Below are 20510 nucleotides of genomic sequence, written 5' to 3' on the forward strand. Positions count from 1 at the left end.
CTGAAGGGGGGGTGGAAACGAAAAACACTCCTCGGCTTGGTAGGTGGGGAATCTCGATCCAAGAAGGGAAAACTTCTCCAAAAAGCTGAACCGGTGAAAAACACAATCCAGGAGCTGGTCTCTCCGTGGACCCGTAAACTGGGTCGGTCACTTGCCGTCCGTAACTTCTTCTAATTTGTTGGAGCGATCGTATCCTTCTGGCTGAAGAACTCAGACGATCCGGCAACTGTCAGTGACTGGGGAGTGATATAAGAACTGCGGGCAGAAGAGCACAAGCAGGTGAGAATCATCACTTCATCAGCAGGGTGGAAGCGCGGACTGGATTCCCAAGCGTGGGAACTTCGAAATAAAAGCACTGCCCCGGAAGACAAGCTGCCGGCAAAGTTGCCGGACATTACATCCTCGATATATTTTTGCTGTTCCTCTAGAGTTTTGATGTGTGTGGGATAACCAGAGGCCTCATGTTTGCATTTCAGAAATGTCTTAACATATTCCTTGAACAACATGTTAGTCTTGTCTGGAAAATGCCACACTTCATCGATGCAGGGAATCCGGTATCCCTTATCAAGCTCAAAAGACACTCATATACCTAACAGCTGTCTTTCACTGTCACTGTGGTTGCACTCGCTGACCTGGTTCAACTCTTCAGCATATGTACGGCACAAGGGAAACATTAGTTTGTGATGATACCTGTAGGGCAAGACAGGATGGTACAGACCTCTAAGTGGTAACACAGTGCATTTGACAAGGCCGAAATAATTTTCAATACTGTCAAAATTGCCTACTATTACCTGCGGATACCCTATAGAGTAATCTTTTTTGGACTGAACCATGGTATAGAGACTGGTAAAATCATAGTAATTAACTTTTTCACCATCTTCACATGAACTATAAATGTATATCCTTTATATCTTCTACATCTGTAGCGTTTGACAAGTGCAGCCACACAGTTAATACCGGCGAAACAAAATGGAAAGGGCTCACCAGGCATTCCCATGGCACATACAAAATTGGCCTCATGCCTGCCGTCACAGAATCTGGTTTCAAAATCATACAGTATATACTTTTCAGTGGGTTTCTTCTTTAAGGGGAGTGGCATGTATGAAACACTGGTGTACACCTTCTGATCTGAGAGCTCCACAATGGCCACAGTGGGGGGCTACACATTTGTGAGTGGACAACCTCTTGCAACTCCTGTAAATTTTGCCACACTCCTCACAGTATTTCATAGTCTCACATGGTATCATTCAGTGATTTGGGTCTGGTATTCTGTGTTTCTGGTTGCAATGCTCAGATTTGCAAATGCGTTTACAGTCATCACATTTAACAGTTGACACACTGTGAAACACATTACACAGATGCTTGCAAATATGTTAACAGGAGTGCCTCACATGTGCTATAACTTGTTACTTGATAACACAGGGGATCACACATAGGTGTCTGAGACCTACAGACAATAGACAATTGTAAACGGCAACAAAAGACAATAAAAAAATTTAAAATACCAAATTCAACCATTCTATTCGAAACATACCCTATATAAAACACCTTTTTTGCACCATCACACAGCACATATCCCAAAGTATCTGACCAAAAACGTTATTAATAAAACCTATTCAACTCTTCTCTCTTGTTAAAAAATGAAGAAGAATAAATAAATAAAGCAGTCCTACCTTCTTCACTCTCATATCCTGCGGGCACTTCGTCCACGACTGTTCTTGATACATCATCTATTGAATTATGCTTTTTTCAAATACAATGATAGAATTTCAATGCAAATGATGTCTTTCTCCTCTCTCTCTCTATAAAACTTCGAATAACATCAAACAAAAAAGATTACTGACCTGAGGGGAAGATCAGCATGTTTCCTCTGTTTACTAACATATGCCATGAAAAAAAGGGCAGCACAGAACGGAGTAATTTAAGTTTGTTTTGGCATTATCAGGAAAAGATGCCACAAAACGTGCAAGCGCGTTCGTCGAGCCCTGAGGGTTAATACCATGTAGCTTTATGTTTAGTTAGCTGGTGTGTTTTCACTTGTTTTCTATTAGCTCTTGGTTTTGAAGGTATAAATACCTCCTCCCTTCCTTTGTCCCTTGTTTGAGTATTGATGCATGTTACTGTAATGAGAGGTTTGCTAACGTAACTGTCAGTGTTCATGAGGAAGAAGTTTTTGAGAGTGGAGGGTTAAAATCTCCCACTATGACTTTATCTGAACTAAGCACTAAATCAGACAGGGAGTCTGGAAATTCAGTTAAAAACTCTGAGTAAGGGACAGGTGGACAGTACAAAATGACAAGTAGAACTGGTCTTTGTGTTTTCCAGTTTGGATGTGAGAGGCTAAGAGTGAGGCTCTCAAATTAATTATAACTGTTCTGAGGATGAAAGTTTAATAAGTTTGAGTGGAAGTTTGCATCTACTTCTACACCTCTAACTTCTGGTTTATATAATTTAGATGTTTGAGGAGTAGACAGTCTCTATGTGTTTTGCTCTAAGGAAACTGCAAAGAGGCATTTTAGACTGAGTCCGACATTTTTTTGGCAAAGTTACACACCGACTCAACATTAATTTTAGTGACCTCCGATTGGCATAATTGGGTGTCATTGCTGCTGATGTGAATAACAGTTTTTCCATATTTACGATTAGCCTTAGCCAGCAGCTTCAAATATGACTCGTTGTCACCCGCTCTGGCCCCAGGAATACATTTGACTATGGTTGCTGCAGTCTCTAACTTCATGTTTCTGACTATGGAATCACCAATTATCAGAGTTGGTTTCTCAGCAGGTGTCAAAATCTGTTAGAAATGTGAAGAGGCAGGTGATCAGCCATGAGCTTCTGCTTAGGAGTATGTTTCCGTCAGACCGTCAACCAGGCTAATTCTCCAGGCTGCTCCGGAGCTGCCATTGGACAGCTAACAGACCCTGAGCTTGGTGGCTCCACATCTTTTAATGGGGCTGGGCTAGTTGGCTTTTGTTCATAGGTACGGAGCTGTGCTTCTAATTCAGTAATCCTCACCTCCAAAGCTACCAGAACCTTGCACTTATTACAAGTATTGTTATCACTAACAGAGGCAGAGGAATAACTAAACGTGTGGCACATGTGAGCAGGAGAGAGAGGGAGAGGGAGAAGCCATACTACCAGCTAGCTAAGCTAACTGGTAGGCTAACGAGTGCTAAGTCTAGAAATGGCAAGAAATACTAAACAAAACAGAAAGGTACTTGACTAGTACAGGAGTATGTAGTCGTTAATGAATTGTTCAGAGACTTTAGTTAGTTTTTAGATGTGTTAGACTAAACCTAGTCTGTTGCTAATCCATAGATGAACTGTACAGCGCACACAGCACAACACACTTGCAACAGGAAGTCAATTCACTTACCAGGAAACAGTGTCACAGGGGTCACCTACAGTATTAGTCTTTCCTGTCCTGCTATCTAACCATGTTTCTGTTAAAAACATAAAATCATGATTGCAAGAGGAAATAAAATTATTTATTAAAAATTATCTGTTACATAAAGATCTGACATTGAGCACTGCAAGTTTAGCCACTCTATGACTTTTGACTGGAGTTATAGCACTAGGGGAGAGGGCTTTCTCCCTGGGCCTCAGGTCGATAAGTAGTTTATTTTGTCTATAAGTCCTGGAACAGCAGAAGCCCTGGATGTCCTGGTCCAGGGGTTTTCAAATTTTTTAATTCCATGAACCCCACAAATATGATGACTCCTTGCAGGAGACTCCCTTGCCTAAAGTATAAACACTATGTATTTTAAGTAGACTATAAACATGTAAGCTAATATTTTCTAATGTAAAGACATATTGCAATTCATATTACAATAAACAGACAACTGAAATTCTAACACAGTGAGACCAGTCTATTGAATTGTCCGTCATGAATTGATCCATCATATTAAAGATGTCCTGCCCCGTCGTTCTGCCTTTAAGGGGTTTACAAAACAGACGTTCCTTGATAAATTTGTCCTTACCGATGAAACGTATACAGATCATTAGCTGTGCTTGATTAGCTACATCAGCACTTTCATCCAACTGCAGCACAAAGTATTCACTGGCTTGCAGTTGTTTTAAATGTTGCGATGCAACATCATTAGTCATCTCACCTATACGTCTGCTCACTATTGTCTGACAATGGCACACAGTCTAACTTTCGTGCTGCTTTCGGCCCAAACACAGCTCCTGATGTTTGAAATAGTCCGTTGATTTTCCTGCCTCATTGGGATGTTTCTGTTGTAGATGTGTGAGTTTGAATGGTTTCATGCACTCGGAGAGAATCTCTTGACAGAGAACACACTGTGGTCTCTCGACTCCCTGCTTTAACATGTAGGTAAAACCAAATGCAATGTAAAATTTCTCATATTTTCTAGTTTTTACCTTAGTGTCTGCCTTAGTTTCATCAGATTTACACAAACTGCTTGCAGGTTCGGGATTGTTCAAAAATCTTTCCATCATTTTTAGAGCATGTACATGGCCGCTAATTGCTCCGTTCAAATTTGCCTACTGTAAAATGCAAAACGTTAAAAGCGCAAAATATTTTGGTGTAAATACATTACAAGGATCCACTCATATAAATCACAAAACTATATATAGATTTGGTTATTAATAGTCTCTGGATAAAAAATAAATTATTTCAAACAAAATCTTAAGTAAATCGTAAGTTTTTTTATTTCTGTCGTTTTTCGCAGACCCCCTAGTGCCCTTTTGCGGCCCAAGTGGGGTCCGCAGATGCCAGTTTGAAAACTCCTGTCCTAGTCAGGGTCTTTGGTCTGAGAAGCAGTGGGGAGTGGAGGGGGTCTAACAGGGGTGCTCTGTGGAAAGACAGGTGTGAGTGTTGGCTGAGGTGGTGGAACTGGTGGAGTTTTAATTGATGGAGAGACAGAGGTTGTGTTCCCGGGTGGCAAAGGGGGTGGTGTTTGCTGGGGGGATGAATTCACTGGTGTTGATGATAATACCCAGGACCTTGCCAGGTAAGGGTAAGGGGCACCATTTTAATTCCTGATTTCATCAAGGTTTCAAAACGATTTGGAAATCCCATTGGTGAAGCTGGTGACGGAATGGACAGTAACGAGTCTGCAGAGATTGTGGATGCAGCTGGGGGGGCCCAGGGCAGTGGAGGGGCCACCAATGGAAGTGCTGTCGAGGGGGGTTTCTTGACTGATGAGGGGTCCATTGCTGGTGAGGTCTGAGTGCTTTCTTCACTCCTCTCTTCTCTCAGTGGAGCTCTTGGCTGTTCACACGATCGTCCAGACCCAGTCTGGTGCCTCAGAGAGTGGAGAAGGTTATCCGTTAGCCATCTCACTCCACTTCTGCTCAGGTATGGGCCCTTTCCCTTGAACAGGTCGTCACATTGCCAAAACAAGTTGAAATTATCAATGAAATGCACTTCTCTTATCTCACATGCCTTGTACAGCCACATGTTCAGTGCAAGCAGCTGACTGAATTTATTAATCCACTGATTAATAAATTCAGTTTGTCAAGTTTCTCTAATAATTTAGTGAAATCCTGTTTTAAAACCTCTGATTCTCCCTTTCTGGTGTCCACTGCATGCACATGCAGGATCAGTTGTTTGACTTCTTGGTGTTTTGAGACGACCTGGTGGTGCCGCTATATTCTGCTGTTGTTTATGTCACTGATAGCAGCGTCTCCATGCAGCAGGATAACTCTGTACTTCACATTTGGCACAGATTCTTTGTCAGTGTCTCTCTGACTAGTTCCATGGCTCCCATTTTTAAAATTATTGCTTTTTTGTTTTTGTTTCTCAGTAACAGGAGTAACAGCATCTTGCTCATTATAATTTAGATCAGATAGTGAAAAGAAAATCTGTTTCTGAGCTGTATGTTTGGTGATGCTACATATGCCCCTGGGGTGCCATCATTCTTCTTTTTAATTCTGTGTCACTTTGATTTGGCACCAAGTTTCTGCCAGGTGGCTTCATTCTGATCAATTCCCACTTCTGAACATTTTGGGAAAGACACTGTATCGTCCAGGTTCAAAGTAGCATTTTGGTCAGCATAGCATTTATTACTGATAGTAGATTTTGCCTTCTTACCATTGGGTCTGAAGAGGAGCGTGTTGTGAAGTCCTTTTTCAGATACCAAAGTGAGGATCTTCATTTGTAACACACTGACTTACTGAAGATATATCCGGAAGTTTTGGCACAATGTGTCTTCTTTTCCAGACATGTTGAAAAATAAACGATCCGTGGCTATAGTCACTCAATAGGCCAGATTAGTTATTAAAAGCAAAAGTAAAAGTCCAGTTAAAAGAGGCTAAAATAATGTTTAAAAGAATAAAATCATTGGATAAAAATAAAAAGGAATAAAAGCAAAGTAAGGCTGGCAGGAGCAAGCAGAAAAGTCAGAAGGAGGAAGTGACTAGTGCATCCTTGCGTGCTCCAGGCATCCTGAGAACCCATTTATGCCCACTGTCTGCACTGTGGTGTCAACAAGGTTGTTTTTCAGTAAGAACGCTGATAGTTTTTGAGCCACAGTGCTGAAGAAAATTTTCCCTTCAACACTGAGCAGGGTGATCTGGCAGAACTGGTTGATGGTTGAAGAGTTCTCCTTGGGAATGAAGATCCCTCCTGCCCTTCACCATACCTTTGGTGTGATGGCCTTTTTCCATGCCACTTTCATTTGGTGCCAGAGGTACTTCAACAGGCCAGGTGTATTCTTATACACCCTATATGGAATGCCATTGGGCCCAGGGGCTGAGACTGACCTGTCCACTTTACTACTTTACTCTATGTAACGGCTCTTGTATCCAGCTGGTGCACTGGTGATTGGATAACAGTAGAAGCAGTAGTACTAATCTTGTAGGGAACCATCACAATTAAGTGAATAAATGGACATTTAGACCAATGAAAAGCCAGTGAGGTATGTTATAGTGTAGAAGAGTGAGGAACTTATGACACTTAATTTGTGGCTACAATCTCACCAGATGTACTTAATCAAGAACTCGCGAAAGATGCATGGTGAAGAAAATCAGTCATGAGTAACACCACAACAAGCCAGAGAATTTGTCAGTTAATTTCATACTAATTGAGTCCCCAACCCACATTTATTTTGAACCTCATCACGGTTCTTATCTGTTATGGGATGGATTCTTCAGTTCCGGTTTTGGACTTTTATTTTGGTTAGCTTCCTGTGCTCCTTAGGTTAGTTATAGGTTGCTTTGTGTTGCATTAGGTAAATTACTTTCACCTGTGTTTAATTAATATTTTGTTCTGAATGTATTTATACCTTCTGTGTTTCTTTGTTCTTCGTCACAGCATTAGTTATAGTTGTCATTAGTTATGGTTAATGATCTGTTCTTGTGTGTTCATGAAGAAGCTGTTGTTTTACATTGAGTGGCGGACATATTGTTGCCTGCCTCCCCGCCGAGTGGCGGAGATATTGATGTCTGACTGCTCGCCAAGTGGCGGCAAAATTAAATGTATTTTACCTGAGCCTGGTCGATCCAGGCTTAATAAGTGTGTGTCCTGCACTCGATTCCTCTCCTCTCCTACTCCATCCTGCACCGCACCCACACATCATAATAATGCTCATGTGTCAATAATTAAGCTAAAAACATCAATCATGATTTTCTTTCTCCCTTCAGTGCCCGCAAGGATTACTAACATATCAAAGGACATCACAGTGAATGAGGGCAGCAATGTCAATCTTATGTGCCTGGCAGTCGGTCGACCTGAGGCCAACATTGTATGGAAGCATCATTCACCAAGAGGTAAGCCACAAGGGTTTTCATTTTATTTTAATCTTCCTACACATTCTGGCTTTTATCAAATCATGGGAGGAATTCTGTGCATTTGTAAAATGGAGATGTGTGGAGCCCTACGATGGACTGGTGATCTGTTCAGGGTGTACCCCTGCCATCCACCCGAAAGAGAGCTGGGATAGGCTCCAGCAGATCCCTGTTACCCTGGTTAAGGAATAAGCGGGTATAGATAATGGATGGATGGAGATGTGTGGATTGTTATGGGAAAGTGATTACTGATTAGATATGATATAGAAATAATCTTTGTTTATTATTTAGAGTCACAAATGTGCTAAGATGACAAATGTAGCTTCAGTTTGTTAAATGTCATGAGTGAGGTATAGAATGTGATGTTATATAAAATTATAAGATTTATTGTATGATTTTACCATCCATCCATCCATCCATCCATTCATTCATCCATCTTCTTCCACTTATCCGGGGCTGGGTGATTTTTACCACATTTGTTTTAATCTAAAATCTGTTTTAAAATCCTTACCTCAATAGAATTTCATAATTTTTGTTTTACTGTTAAAGGTAATTCAGAATTTTCACATTACAAATGTGTCATGCATGTTTAAAGGTGACTGCACTACTTCTCCTACACAAGTGGCCTGATGTCAACATTCCCACACAACACACACCTCTAACACTTGCTTCATATAAATATTCGCCTACCTGCAGAATAGCTATTTACCTCCAGCCATATGAATCTTTAGCTTTTGAGTTCACATAGCCACAAGGAGCTTCATGATGAATAATGCCATAATTTACTCTACTGACCGAAGCCTTGTATTTTTTTTTAACTTGGTAGAAATGTGGGGTGAAAGCTGCACAACTTGTAGCCTGACAGGACTTAATACCAAAGCCAAAACTGGTTGGTTCTGTTGTGTTGGGACCTCACAACCTGAAGGGAAGCCAAGAAGCTCTGTTTGCCTCTATGTGTCTGCATGTATGTGTTTTCTGTGTTCTGTGTCTGTACCATGCCTCCCACTAAGCATTCAGAAGTGAGTCATGCTCTGCTTCTCCATAGGATCAGATGTTCAGCCTCCAACATGACATGAATGCTTTCAGCCCCAGCTGTTCCACATTATCTAGAGCCAACAAAATTTGGATGTCACAGTCCGTGCAGTGGCCCTCCACCACTTTAGAGATAGAGAGATACTTTATTCATCCCCATAGGGGAAATTCAGATTGTCCTGGGGCTCTTATATTTACATATACACAGAATGATACTATACACAAAATCATATAAAGGCACCCAGTCAATAACATATAGCATTAATATCTTATCAACAGTTGCTGTTAAAGTCAAATGGGTGATGGAACAAAGGATCTCCTCAACCTCTCAGTTCTGCAGCGCTGTGAGATGAGCCTCCCACTGCAGCTGCTACTCTGTTTAGTCAGTATGTCTGGAGGGGGTGTTTATTATTGTCAATTATAGCAAGCCGCTTCCTCCACATCTGCTGCTCCACCACAGTTCTGAGAGGGTCCAGCCCCCTGCCTAGCACAGAACTGGCCTTTGTTTCACTTACAGTTCCTGTCCATAATGGCACTCCTCTAACAGACAACCGCAAAGAACAGCATACTTGGCATGACTGTGTAGTAGAACATGCATAGCATGTCACTGCAGACATAGTAGGAACTGAGCCGTCTCAGGAAGAAAGCGGCTCAGCCCTTTCCTGTACACTGCATCCACATTGGCAGACCACTCCTGTTTTTCATCTATTTCATAATTTTTTAAAATTTTATTTGTTTTATTTTATTTCCCAGTAGTTACACATACTATCATGATCTCCTTGCAATCTGTTGAAGTGTATTGTAATTAAATAAAATTAAAAAACAGCTTTAATGACCACCAACTGAATGGTGCCATATATATAACACCACACATGGGGGCTGAGCTCAATACATATCAAAGAATTTGGAAGAATTATAAATTAAAAGCTAATATTACTAACAGTTACATATTTAAGTGGGTAGTATTATTTCTGTCAAATACAAGCTGCTATGGGAGGCTGTGTGTGGTGTAGTGAATGCGCAGATGCTGGTTCAACTCCCAGACCAGGTGTCCTTCGTGCTGCATGTCCTCTCATACTGTCCCTCCTGCATTTCCTATCCTTTCTCTAATGTCCTCTATGATAAAGGCAAAAATATAACTTTAAATACAAGCTGTACTAGAGACCTGTCAATGTAGCAGTTGGTGTGTTGATAATACAGGCTGATAAAAGTGACATAATCTAATGTTCCATTAATGCTGATATCCTTTTGTTCCATACACCACTTCTCTCACAACAAGCAAGTGGAGCATAACTGGAGAGCAAACATTCTGAAAAGACGCAAACAGCATGAATGTGTAAAAGTCACTCCTCACTAACAACCTTACCAACAGCAGCAAATATAGTGACAAATGAAGCAACAGAATCACACTTCATTCAAAATAGTATGCACCATCTGTAGCCCGAGAGCTGATGTTGTATTTATGTGTATATGTGTTGTCAACAGGAAAGGTATTAGGTTATCTTACTTGACATTTTGCAGAGTTGCACTAATGAAAAGAGATGCTTTTTGGGGGGATATTTTGGGCAGCCAAAGAAACTTTTGCTGGGAGTCAGAATCTTAAATGTTTTTCCTACAGTGTGGCATTTTCCCAACTAGCTCACCGCTTGCTTTTTGTTTGTTACCAGCAATAATGGACTGCTCCCTCAAAGTATAGTGTTGGTGCCTGTTAGTACAGCACTAAAGTGAGCAGCCTTCTCCTTCAGTTAAACAGCATTTCTAGAAAATGTCAAATCTGCTATGTAGCCTTCCTTGCCGTTTGATCATTGTTTTTTATGCCATATCATTTAAAATGTTCACACTCAGATTGTGTGGAAAATGAGCAAATGTACTGTTACAGTCAATGATGCAAAAAAGATGCCTCTACTTTCACTATAACAACTGTGAAAGTTCACCTGTAAATGTAGAAGAATATGGAAATATATGACCAATATTAAATTTGTCTAATTTGAGCATTCAAGAAAATGTAAACTGCTTTATTGCCAGATTTGCTGTTACTATTTTATATGAATCCCTGAAGAAAATGAATTAAGACTATAAAAAAGATGTGCATGTCAGTGAATCCTCCATTAAAAATGGTGGCATAAGTATTGAGCAAAGAGTAGTATCCCATGAATGTATAGCCTCTATGGTTGTTTACTTAATAATATATGTATGTTTCAGTTTCAGTTTAGTTTATTTGCCATTTGTAGGAAGGAAAACCACATTGGAAAATATCCTATATCCTGTCAATTTAAGTCTCACCCTTTTTTGTGCACCGCAAGATTTAGTCCTCATTTCCACTCAGTGGGGACTACATAAATTATTCTGCAGGGTCCACTAAATCGCTGGCCGCTGGCCACTCAAAACATTAGAAGACATGGTTGGAGAAAACTGTTTAAGGGACAATGCAATATGGATCCCTTTAACCTGAATACAACAGTAGGATTAAAATGTCTGTGGGATTGCTCTTTAAGCATAGCTGTGCGATGCCATGTCAATGATCCTGTCTACCACAGTGCAAAAACTGTAATAGCAGGTAAATAAATTGACCATCATAGTCCAGTTTGACCAGCGTTTGGTCAGCAGAGACTGGATGCAGGAAGATGGAAATCTTTAACATTTAACCAAAACCATTATCTTTACCTAACTTAACCCTAACCACAGGTCATTCCCATGATATAAAACTATCAGAAAACTTTCAGAATTAAAGTCCTTATTTTCGCATGCCCATTAACAGCCATTGAGTTGAGTGTGCTACAAAAAGTTAGCAATTGTATTTACAATGCTACCTTTTAACTTTGAAGTCTGAGAAAACACTGAAATGTGGACATACTATTATGTGGTTATACTTCAAGTTTGAAACAGTATTATTTTTTGGTCCCTGCAGAACTGACTTCATTTTCCATTTATGAATAATGTTTCGAAATTTCAGATTTTGAGTCTTGACAAGTAAATTGTGAGGCAAAAGCTTACATGACGTCTGGAGGCCAATCGTTTGATGAAAGACTGACAGAACCACAGCAGCAAAGACAGATGTTGTCAACTTGTGATTAGACTCCCAATGAGCTGAGCTGAAAGGCAAGCAATTTGCAGTGATGTTGCCTTCCAATAGGAACAATACTCCAACATTGCCTGGTGACACTGGTGAAGGAGTTCTCACCGGGAGAAGAAAAAGCATGTTTGCAGGTGTTTCTTACAAAAAAAGAAAAATTCTTAGAAAAATTACATTGCATGACACTTCACAGTGTGCTTCCCATACTGGAAAGAAAGCCTTGCATGTATTCTGTTCTTTGTATAGAGTATAGAAGACACAGGCCTGTGTAATTATAGGTTTCATCAAATTTACCATATTGGGGTTGTGTGCTTTTGGTAGTAAGGTCTATGATATAGACTCAGACCACAGATAGACTTGATAAATGTAGTAGTTGTTTGATAGATGTACTCCTTGTTTATAGGTGTTTCTAGATTGAACAATTATCATTTATCATTCCTTTTAATTTGGTAATATTTTAATGAGTCCTATTAAAATGGAACTTTAAGGTCAGACTCAGAGGTTTGCAAAATATCTAGATTCAACTCTAAAGCTAACAAATCTATTTTCTTTTATCATTCTCATTAGCAAAGAACAATGTACAAAACATTCTGTATCATCTTCTTATTTTAGGTCAGCAATGACCATTAGTATAAAAGCTCATTACTGCCCCAAACTACAGTATTTTACGTGACCCTCGCTTGCTTCAGACACTTATGTGCGACTTCTATAGCAGTTGTGTTGTTTGGCCCTCGTTTTTACAAACAAAAAGAAACACCTTAAAATGTATATGACTATTGCAAGACCTAATTTGGGGCAGTTGTCGCTTAAGGGCTAGAGAGTCGGACTTGTGACCTAAAAGTTGTGGGTTCAAGTCTCAGGACCGGCAGGAATTGTTGGTGGGGCGGAGCGAATAGCGCTCTCCACCTTCAATACCACGACTGAGGTGATTCCCTTGAGCAAAGCACCAACTGCTTCCTGGGCGCTGCAGCAATGGCTGCAGGTGTGTGTTCATGGTGTGTGTGCACTTGGGTGGGTTAAAATGTAGAGGGGAATTTCCCAGTTTTGGGATTAATAAAAGTAGTTCTTAACCTCCTAAGACCTGAGCTTTGGTTTGGCTTGCATTTTAGATTTCTTCTAGCTATTTGGGGTTTGGTGGAACCAATAAATATAACAACCAAATATTATCTTTGAACATGAAGCACTTGTAATTTGTGTACAACAGGCTTCAGTTACACAGAATTAATTAAGGCAAGGCAAGGCAAATTTATTTGTATAGCACCATTCATACGCTACACAATTCAAAGTACCAAAGTATTATGATGCAGACAACGTAAAATGTGATGTCCACGTATGTGGACGCTAAGTCCTAGGAGGTTAATCTTAAGGACTTTATTTTAGGTTTTTAGGTCAACTGAGGTTGCACAAGCCAGTGCCATCTTTGAGTTGTCCCAAGCCTGAATAAATGAGGAGGGTTGGGTCAGGAAGGGCATCCGGTGTAAAGCTTGTGCCAAATCAGTCATGTAGATCAATTGATTGGCTGTGGTGACCCCTAACAGGAGCAGCTGACAGAAAAAAAAAAATAAGTAGCAGGTCTAGCACTCTGACAGATTTGTCAGTGGGGAAGACTTGGTGTCTTGTTGCTGAAGACCTGGCAATCAGCACACATGCAATGATTCAGACCACTGGATCAGTATTGGTCCCGGTTCTGACTACATAATGCAGATGTGGTTATCAGCCAGACTGTACTGAGCTTTTAAATACAGTTTTTTGTTGATGACTTGATTAAGTTCCATGATTAAGAGTTAGATGAATTCTGTCACAGCAGGCAGCAACTCAATTTTTGCATCACGCAATCCTTGGTGCAAAATGTTGTCTTATTTAGTTCACCACAGTGAGGTAGCTGTAGTACAACTTTTAAAATTCGGAGACCCAAGCAATGCAATCAGATAGGTATGTAGTATTAGCACATAATCTGAGTTTAGGCAGCAGGTATCAGGACAGAAAAAGTCTGGTTAGTGCATCCCTAACATTTTTTTTTAGAAATAAATAACTAACTTTACAAAGTATTCAGACCCTTAACTCAGTTCTTTGCCGAAGCCCCTGCTGCTGAGATATTTGTTTTCTAGCTAAAAGTCTTCTTGGATAAGTCTACAAGTTTTTTACCCCTGGATTTGGGAAGTTTATCCAGTTCTTCGTGGAAGGTTCTTTCGAGCTCCATCAGACTCGGTAGTATTATCCAGGTGACGAGAAATATCTGGTATCCCCAGACATAATGTTTGGAGTCCTACCCAAAGAGCTTAGTTTTTCTCTATGCTCATTTGTCATAGGCCTCAAAGTGACCTCTGTCTGTCCTTTCTCTCTGACTGATGGAGTACTGCTGAGATGGTCATCTTTTAGGAGGTCCTACATCTGTGTGGAGGATAAGCCCTTTCTTAAGCTCTGTTAGTCTGATTAATGGAGTGCTGGTGAGATGATCATGCTTCCAGCAGGTCCTTCATCTCTGGAAAAAATATCTAACACTGTTAGAGGGACCATTTGCTTCTCAGTCACCTCAGTCTGACTGACAGTCTTCATGCTCTAAACATTGTGGTTTCACACTTCTTCCATCTCATAATTACAGAAATTACTTTAGAAATGTTTTTTATACTATTTGTGTATGTAGGTGTACAATAATTAGTGATCATAACCTACATTTTTATTACCAAATCTCTTTTGAAGTCCATTTCAAGAAGTGAAATATCTTTCAAAACACACACTGTAAATTCGTATGCAGGCTTATCCCAATAATTACATTATTGACTTATCGATTATATTATATATATATATATATATATATATATATATAATGGACATGACTTCAATAGTTTTTGCTCACCTAGATATTGTTTGTTTACACCAGAATGAATGACATCAACATTTCAGGAGTTGTGCTGCTTCTGTCCTCCTGTGTTTTCTCTGTCAGTTGTTTCTAGAGTGAAAATATGTACCTTCACAAGTCCACGTTACGTTTTTTATAATAATAATACGTTTTTTTCATAGGCCTCTTTTACAGCAACTGCAGAAGTTTAACCAGAGATTCTGAAACAAGTACAAATGGGCTTTGTTTATAAGTCGAATTCCACCACTCCAGTGTGGGAACATTTTGGCTTTAAACCTAATGAAAGAGGAGAGCCCATTGATGTGAACAAGCCAGTGAGTCCACTTTGTTTAAAAACAGAAACAATCTAACAGCTGATTTAAAACTTAACCATCCCCATCCTGTTTTCTGAGCTGTGAGCAAAAACCACAGCTGGAGAGGAGGATGGGACATTCACAACAACTGGCTATTACAGGTGCCTTTGAATGACATTACAAATATAAAAGTGACAATACAAGATGTGCACACTGACAGATAGTGCACCTCACCATATAACCAAAGAGATGCAGCCATTGTGTGATCTTATTGTATTGGTTTTATTAATTTCAGATATTTAATTTTTATGAAATTCCATTATCTACTTAGAATCAAAAGTTCTGTGTTCTTTGGAAGGGTGTACTTGTGTTAATATGCAATCATTTTATCATTGGCATGAAATTCAGTTCACTTCAATTCAGTTTTATTTGTATAGCGCCAAATCACAATACAATCATCTCAAGGCACTTTACAAAAAAAAAAAAAAAACCCAACAAATCGCTTATGTGCAAGCACTTGGAAACAGTGGAGAGGAAAAACTCCCTTTAACAGAAGAAAAAACCTCCAGCAGAACCGGGCTCAGTTTGGGCGGCCATCTGCCTCGACAGGTTGGGGTGAGTGGATAGAGGAGAGAGAAATGAGCAGCAACAATAAACAACAAATAGACACTGCAGGTGTCTAGGTGTCAGGACTCCTGACAAACCAGTCCTGTGGGCAGTCGTGGCCTAATGATAGATAGAGAGTCACTTGTAACCCGAAAGCTGCGGGTTCAAGTCTCAGGACCAGCAGGAATTGTCGGTGGGGCGGAGTGAATAGCCAGCGCTCTCTGCACCTTCAATACCACAACTGAGGGGAGACCCTTGAGCAAGGCAACGAACCCCCAATTGCTCCCCGGGCGCCGCAGCAATGGCTGCCCACTGCTCCTGTTGTGTGTTTACGGTGTGTGTGTGTTCACTGTGAACTTTGGGTGGGTAATGCAATTTCCCCATTGTGCAACTAATAAGGGTAAATAACTTAACTTAACCAACAGTTCGGTGGGGCCAGTAACTCCACATCAAAAAGCAGCTTTGTCAAAAAGGAAGGTTTTAAGTCTAGCCTAAAGTACAGAGAGTGTCTGCCTCCTGATCCCAGACTAGGAACTGGTTCCACAGGAGAGGAGCTTGATAGCTAAAGGCTCTGCCTCCCATTCTGCTTTTGGAAATTCTGGGAACCACAAGTAGACCTGCACTCTGACTCTGAGAGTGAAGTGGTCTATTGGGATAATATGGTACTATGAGGTCTTAAAGTATGAAGGAGCTTGATCATGAAGGAATTTGTATGGGGAAATGGTCTTAAAATGTCAATAGCAGTGGGATTATTTTTTTGGACAATATATTGTCAATCAAAAATAGATATGACAGGCCTACTCACACGGATATTTTGGATGTAATACTGAATTCCGTTCACCTACAGTAGATGAAGCATGTGTTCTGCAATCACTTCACCACAAAAATACTGCCTATTATGAAATATCACATAATTTGTTAAGGCATCACGGTGGATGAGTGGTTAGCACTGTTGCCTCACAGCAAGAAGGTCATGGGTTCACAACCTGGCCTTTTTGTGTGGAGTTTGCATGTTTTCTCCGTGCTTACGTGGGTTTACCCTGGGTACTCCGGTTTCCTTCCACAAAAACATGCATGTTAGGTTGATTGGTGATTCTAAATTGCCCATAGGAGTGAGTCTAAGTGTGTGTGGTTGTATGGATGGATGGATGGACATAATTTGTTAAAGACAGCAATAGCCAGGGCTATGACAGTAAAATGATATGTTTCAAGAAGGTACATGGTCTAATTTGACAGTGCTGTCATTAGGGCCCGAACACTGGAGGTGCGAAGCTCTATTGTTTCTGTAAGGATTATTATTATGGCATGGTATACGTGATGACAAAATGTTGCAGATGTCAAATTGTGAGGATATTTTTGATATGTTGAAATATGATGAAATGGAGTTACGATGAATTTGCATATCTCGCCTAATAAACAGGAAATGTGTCATAAATTCACCATGCATCATTTGAAAAGCATCGAACCTCACTGGTTATTGAGAATAATGACTATGATGATATACATATGTGCAACATAACAGAATGACATAACGCAACATAACGCCACCACCTGGTAACAGAAAGAATGGCTTTTTAACCGGTCTTGACTATTCATTTTGACATGGTGTTCTTGTGGTTGAAATAAAGTTTCAGCTACCAAACTTGGTAGGTATTTAGAATGCCCAATGATGACCTATTTTTGTATAAACTGCTATAGCCACACCAAACAAGAATTGAGGTATTTGGGATATTAACATACTGCTATTATACCATACATCACATTTGTATCAATTTTGGTATATATAATGTCAGTATATTACTGATGTTGAATTGCAAACAATTATTTTGATATGTTGTAACATGACAAAATAGTGTTATACTGAATTTCGATACTCCACCAAATAAACAGCAAATGTGTCATACATTTAAAATGCATTCCTTGATAAACACCACACTTCAGTGGTTCCTGAGAATAACTATGGTGATATACACATGTGCAGCTTATCATTATCATTATCATTATTTTGGCTTAAATCATCTGGAGTGCCTAAGTAGGAACACTCATTCTACGTATTTTAATTTTGCTACTGCTGGTACTTAACTTGTAAGGTTTGTCGCTTCAGGATTCCTGGCTGAGGGCAAAAGTAAATAAGTTAAATAAGTTACATTAAATTTTTGATTCAAGGGAACAGAACCACTAGTTTGTACTATAATGCTTTCTAATAACAGTGCTCTGTTGAAGGAACTAATAGAAATATTAGGGTTTGCAGATTACTAGGCACTACTACTCCACAGAGAAGGCCATTTTTTATCAATAGTAATTTTCCACCGCAGTTACTTTCACTTCACTTCACTATCTTTAATTTGGACAAAACATAAAATAAAAACTTAACATCATATAAAGCAGTTTCATACAAAAGAGAAAAAAAAAACAGTGGTTTGCTTTTTGCAGCAATCAAGTTGTCATCAGCTATCAAGATCAAATGCCAGCTATCATATGAAATGTCATCAAGGACAAACCCTTGGTTCTCAGGCTCTAGCAGTGCCTCAATCAATAAGGTTTGTGTCCAATTATCTAATTTAATGAAGACAGTGGCCATTATTCATTTTCAAATATACTTATGAAATAGTAATTACCTTATTATTCATTATTATATTCTCTCCCAGGTTGTTAGTCTCTAGTAACTTATCTGGTATTTAGTCTTTGATTCAGAACAGTTCATTATGGTCAGTCCTCAGTAACTATTTTTACTTTTGTGTATCATATTATAGAGTCTTATTGAATCACAGTGCATTTAAATTGAATAATTTTGGGGGGGCTTTTCTCCTACAAAACTTGGGTGCCTGATTGCTACACAATAAAGAATTAATTGGTACAGAGACTCAGCTGCGCTTTACACAACTAGGCTTTATCACTGCTGAAATGATAAAAAAAATCCTTTAACATGCATAGCATTTTTTACTTTAAAAGGAGGAGTTGGAGAGCTCTCTGCAGCTTATAACAACATAACATAAACACAAAATAAAAACTGTAAGCTATTTGTATGGTAGCATTGAGAAATATATGTAATGTGATATGCCTTTGTTTGTAGTATCAGACCTTTACCACCTACAGTCTTGAAGGGTGGTGAAGCAGAGTAAGCTTATGTGTCCTGTATGAATGTAGGAATTAAATTAAACAGGAATCTGTAATACTTGTTCTTTTTGACTATGACTTTTTCATAAGCTTAGCTCATATTGATAAGCAACAGCCATGGTAAGGGTTGAGTAAAGATGCTAATGCAGATGCTGCTAAAAAACAAGCAACTCATATAGTTATATAGGCTAAGAGGACATGTTGTAGGAATAAGCGGGTATAGATAAAGGATGGATGGATTGATGTACATGTTGTTGATAAAAAGACACCCAATCCAGCTCACCAATCAAATGAAGTCTCGCCACATCTTACTACATAGGATGTATGTATGTATGTATGCTTCTGAGCTGTTATTTGGGCAGCTGTGATTTTCAGTGAGCAGCGTGTCTCCTCTTGAATCATCTATTTAGCAGTTTCAGCAGTCTCCCACTCTCTCTCTCTCTCTCACACACACAGACACACACACACACGGGAAAATATGACTGCATAGATTAACTAGGAGCAGTGTTTTTAACTCAATACGTAAGTGGTATATAGTTCACTTTACCAAGATTTTTCTTTTCTTTGGTTTAGAGGTACATAGGGAGGATCTTTGAATGTTTGTGCTAGGAATTCTTGTTTGCCATTTTCTTTTAATTTATCTTCTTAGTCTTTTTATTTATTTATTTATTTATTCATTCATTCATTCATTTAACTCTTTGTTGCTGCCTCTTTTGTTATTTTTTTAAAATAACTTTATTTACCAAAACTCATCTGGTTTTATTTTAGCCAGACTTTCTAGGTCAAATAGTTAACCATGAAATACAAGGGTTCTATGCTTTAAAAATGAAAAAGAACTGTGTGGAGCATAGATTAATGGAGTTTTACTAATAATCATGTATATGATTACACATGATTATACATGACTACATATTCATTCATATATTTATATATGTGTGTGTGTGTGTGTGTGTGTGTAGAGAGAGTGAACTAAATATATATATATTTAGAGAGAGAGAGAGAATATACAGCTCTTGGTTGAATGTAGAGAACTGTCAGCAAATGGCAACTGCTATCGCAACTAGAACTTGAAGAGAAACAACACAAATGCTATGGTGAAGGACAGCCAGGCCAAACAATACCATCCCACCCAAAATTGTCTACCAAGCCCTAATAACAAGTCCCCACATGCTCAACACAAGAGCAGCTGACCTGAGATTGAAGATCATGAGTAAGCTGGACACTTGGAACCTTCGCAGCCAGTTACCAAGACTAAGTGATGTACCCTTTGAAAGTCTACTAGAAGATGTGAATGCCGCATTACGAACAATCCCTACTGGGACCATCACTGAGACCAACAGGCTGTTATACACCACGGCAGCAGTGATTCTTGAGATGCTTAGTCATAAGACAAACATCACCACTAGGGAGCAGTATCTTGCATGGAGAAGGAGTTAGAGACAAAAATAAGGGCAACACAGAGAGAAGTTAGCCGACTATCAGAACTGCAGAGGTGGGATGAAGAAAGAGTTAGGTAACAAGTACAACAAGCTGTCCATACCAGAGGCCCTGGAGACTGCCAAGCAATGACTCACAGCCCTGGCCACATGCCTGAAGAGGTACAGTAGAGAAATACAAGCAAGGAGAATAAACAGGGTGTTCTCCACCAAACCACCCAAAGTGTACTCTCAGTGGAGACTGAACAAGAGAAGGAGGCATCACATAACACCAATGCCCAGTGGCTGGTGGAGCTGAGAGCAGACCACAGCAACCTCTCTGAACAGGATCCTGTAACCAT

General features: G+C 39.6%; 1 protein-coding gene across 1 annotated transcript in view; it reads left to right on the forward strand.

The window, feature by feature from the left end:
* The window catches only part of opcml (opioid binding protein/cell adhesion molecule-like), a 217827-nt gene that overhangs the window by 144290 nt on the left and 53027 nt on the right, over positions 1 to 20510 (forward strand). The window contains exon 3 of the mRNA XM_026329262.2: positions 7609 to 7734. Coding sequence (XP_026185047.1) covers positions 7609 to 7734 — 126 coding nt within the window. The remainder of the gene's footprint in view (positions 1 to 7608; positions 7735 to 20510) is intronic.

The sequence above is a fragment of the Mastacembelus armatus genome, chromosome 14 (genome assembly GCF_900324485.2).
Source record: "Mastacembelus armatus chromosome 14, fMasArm1.2, whole genome shotgun sequence".
Lineage (NCBI taxonomy): Eukaryota > Metazoa > Chordata > Actinopteri > Synbranchiformes > Mastacembelidae > Mastacembelus > Mastacembelus armatus.